Below are 3,653 nucleotides of genomic sequence, written 5' to 3'. Positions count from 1 at the left end.
CGTGTGAAAAAATATTTATTCATTACAATGCAGCATCGTTGACATAACGCAATTATTTGATTCATACATACGAAAACATAATTGTTGAATTACGTCTCTCTTTGTGAGTATTATTCGTAGACTTTTCTAAAAAGTAATATACAACAAGGTCTCAACTATAACCTATTTCCTACATTATTTAACACATTTTTCCATTTACTATTTGTTGGGAATGCCAATCTATGGCAAATATTAGGATTGAAAGTGTGAAGATCCAGAAACATGGATACAATCAATAAAAAAATGACTGAAAATGGGATCAATAAAGAATTGAATAAGACGAATACACTCGAGGAATTCTACGCCGGTTGTGGAATTTTTGTGACCGGAACAACCGGTTTCGTTGGAAGGGGTCTCCTAGAAAAACTGATGCGCGTGTGTCCACGCGTCACTGCCATTTTTATACTACTACGTCCAAAAAATAACGAAACGATAGAACAACGATTTAAGAAGCTCATAGATGATCCTGTTCGTAAATATTATTCTCGTTTCTTTCAATATTTAAGTCTGTCAGAAGCCAAATTGATTAAATTTCTTTTCTGTAATTGAGCTGGTACTTTTTCATCTTCAGATCTACGACGACATCAAAGCAAAACACCCTTCAGCTTTGAGCAGAGTTTATCCCATGAAAGGTGACGTGAGTCTGCCGGATTTAGGTCTTTCGCGAGAAGATAGAAATCTGCTGTTAGAAAAAGTAAACATAGTATTTCACGTCGCGGCCACTGTGAAATTCAACGAGCCGTTGCACGTGGCTGTTAATGTGAATACGAACGGTACTCTTCGTGTCATCGATCTTTGGAACGAACTAAAGCATCCGATTAGCTTCGTTCACGTCAGCACAGCTTTTAGTAATGCGAATCTATATGAGATTGGGGAGAAAATTTATACGTAAGAATAAGTTATACTCAAACGTTGTTCCACGGTTTATGAATATTATATTTGTAATTATAGCGTGAAGAACATGTTCACATATTATTAACTTTGCAGCACGAGCTTGAAACCTTCGGAAGTAATAGATATGTGTGACAATTTCGACAAAACGTCAATCAACCAAATAGAAAAAAGAATTTTAAAAACTTATCCAAACACATACACATTCAGTAAGAATTTAGCAGAGCAGATTGTAGCAAGCAAGTGCAAAGATCAGCCATTTGCGATAGTACGGCCAAGCATAATTGGTGCCTCTTTGGAAGAACCATGTCCTGGTTGGATAGAGAATATTTCTGCATTAACAAGTATTTTTATAAATCTTTTTCAATGATAATTGTTCAATACTTGTCACATTTCGGAAAAGTGGAGTTAATCTGTTGGTTTGTGGGAAGCTAATATGAGAGGATTTCCACTAGATCATCACTATTATAGTTCAAGTTTGTTATTGTTTACAAATATGAGAATTCTTTCCAATCTATTTAGTGCTACATTTCTGATAATCGAATACCACAAATAACTTCTAAACCAATTTAATGTTACCAGGTGTCATGGTCCTAATCATGAGAGGAAGTGTAACAATAATACGGGGTAGGAAAGATGCACGATTGGATGTAGTACCTGTCGATTTGGTAGTCGATACGATAATTTGTGCTGCATGGCATGTCACGTTGCATCGTGATCACGAAGTTAAAGTTTACAACTGCACGAGTAACGCATGCCCTCCTACGTAATATTTATTATGAATTTTTTTCAACTAATGTAATTCGATTGTTACAGTATTCCAAAAAATTCAGTTTATTTAACTAATTTAGACAATGTGCTAACAAATGTAGAGAACAAAAGCCTACTTTTGCTCCCAATACGTCAATTTCGAAAAGTAGTGATACAAAATAATATTTATTTCAATTCCATAATATTTCCCGAGATACTCACATGACAGTAAACTGTGCTTTAAGTATAATTGCAATAATTGTAATAATGTAAATTTTCCAATTGACAAGGTGGGGTCAGATGCAACAGCTCGTGTTGGAGCATGGCAGAAAAATGCCACTGAACGATACGCTATGGTACCCGGGTTGTCCAATGACAACTAATAAATATATTTTTAACGCTCTGAGTGTAATTCCGTATGTTTTGCCTGCGTACATCATAGATATCTTTTTAAGACTCCGAGGTAGTAAACCAATGTGAGCATTCTATCGATCCTCGAACAACTAGGACAATCTTTCTGGAGCAATCTTTGCATTCATCTACAATAATAATTGAAAATGATATTTCAGAATGATGAAACTTCTAAAAGCTGGCAATAAGCTGTTCACATCGGTGACACATTTCACCTTGAACGAATGGACTTTTCAAAGGGATAACTGTTCCGACTTGGCGAGGAAGGTGAAAATGTTGAGCGACAGCGATATGGTCAAACTAGATATGCGGGATATCGATTGGGAGAAGTATGTTACAATTTACGTGATGGGAATTAGGAAATTTATTTTAAAACAAAAGTTTAAGTCAACAGCCCGACAACGATTATTAAGGTGCGTATAGAAATATCTTGAAGTATAAGAAAATAGGAACTAATATAAATACATATATTTTCGGTTATTTTAGGTTGTACTGGATACATCAGATCACCAAAATATTCGGTATAATAATTTTGCTATGCATAATATTATATTTAGTGTACTGACTATTTGAATGTTACTTTTTTCGTTTCGAACCAAGAACAATATAAATAGAATTTTATGAAGAAGAAATTCATTATTTCTTTCATTTTGTCTTTCCACTCGTTTCATTTCTAAATAAATTCATTTATGACATTGTTTAATAAGGATGTATGTATTTATATGCACACGGATTCTGATTTGTCATATATGACAATATCTTTACTCCTTGATGTTTCTAGTACAATAGCATCTGCGAACGTTCATACATCACCTTTAAGTGTATGTTTAAAGAAGATTTCTACATAAAAATCCTGCGGCAGGTCTTTACGTAATGCTAAACAACAAGATAATTATATACAGAAAAATAGTAATATTTGCTAATAATAATTTGTATATTAAATCTGCTCACTGAAAATAAATATTTGTCCGTATGATGATGAAAACTTCATTCATCCTCCACCAAACAAAACTTAAGTGATAATTATACGACAACAACAATAATTTATCATTGAAAAGACTTCTGAGCAGTAGAAAAGACGTAAATAATAGTGATAGAAAATAAATGTCTTTTAAAATAAGATAGTTCTAAAGGCTCACATTGTTTCTAAATTGTTTCTTCATATATCTTGTAGTTCTTTGATCAATCGGCGTTAAAATATATGACACCATCGAAGAAATAGGGTTCAAACGTGACAGTCTAAGCTGAACAAAATATTACTTCATATAAGAACTCAAGTTCTCTGTTAAATGCCGAAGCGTGCAGACGTGTCTCCAGTACCCAGTGAAGTTCGAAAGCAACACGTGTTACCCAACCGTCGAAAGTGAACACAGCGTGCGCCTATCCTCCCAAGTGTTTCCTATTCGTCAGGGAGAAGAAAATCCCACGCACCTAACCCCAACCCGAATTCTGCCTCATAGCCTCACGACTAGTTATTCATATTGAATTAGCTAGCTCGATGATGGTCCAGCATTCACGACCAGGCTCTCCTGAGCAAACACACAACTATCCCGCGCTACCCC

At 34.9% G+C, this 3,653-nt stretch overlaps 1 protein-coding gene across 1 annotated transcript; it reads left to right on the top strand.

Moving 5' to 3' along the window:
* The first annotated feature begins 261 nt into the window (after positions 1 to 261).
* Positions 262 to 2,160, top strand: LOC100647527 (putative fatty acyl-CoA reductase CG5065). Its single transcript, XM_048413674.1, has 5 exons — positions 262 to 507; positions 611 to 927; positions 1,027 to 1,274; positions 1,513 to 1,696; positions 1,971 to 2,160. The coding sequence occupies exons 1-5, from the start codon at positions 262 to 264 to the stop codon at positions 2,158 to 2,160; spliced, it is 1,185 nt and encodes a 394-aa protein (XP_048269631.1).
* Positions 2,161 to 3,653: the final 1,493 nt, after the last annotated feature.

The sequence above is a fragment of the Bombus terrestris genome, chromosome 17 (genome assembly GCF_910591885.1).
Source record: "Bombus terrestris chromosome 17, iyBomTerr1.2, whole genome shotgun sequence".
In the NCBI taxonomy this organism is placed as follows: Eukaryota; Metazoa; Arthropoda; class Insecta; order Hymenoptera; family Apidae; genus Bombus; species Bombus terrestris.
The sequence above is the reverse complement of the archived record's forward strand: the minus strand, read 5'-3'. Positions and strand labels throughout refer to the sequence as shown.

Bases quoted from the DNA above. Each gene is read 5' to 3' on its own strand.
- LOC100647527 (XM_048413674.1), top strand. From the start codon at position 262: ATGGATACAATCAATAAAAAAATGACTGAAAATGGGATCAATAAAGAA. The intron at 928-1,026 runs GTAAGAATAAGT...TTAACTTTGCAG, and splicing joins ATTGGGGAGAAAATTTATAC to CACGAGCTTGAAACCTTCGG. The intron at 1,275-1,512 runs GTATTTTTATAA...TAATGTTACCAG, and splicing joins GAATATTTCTGCATTAACAA to GTGTCATGGTCCTAATCATG.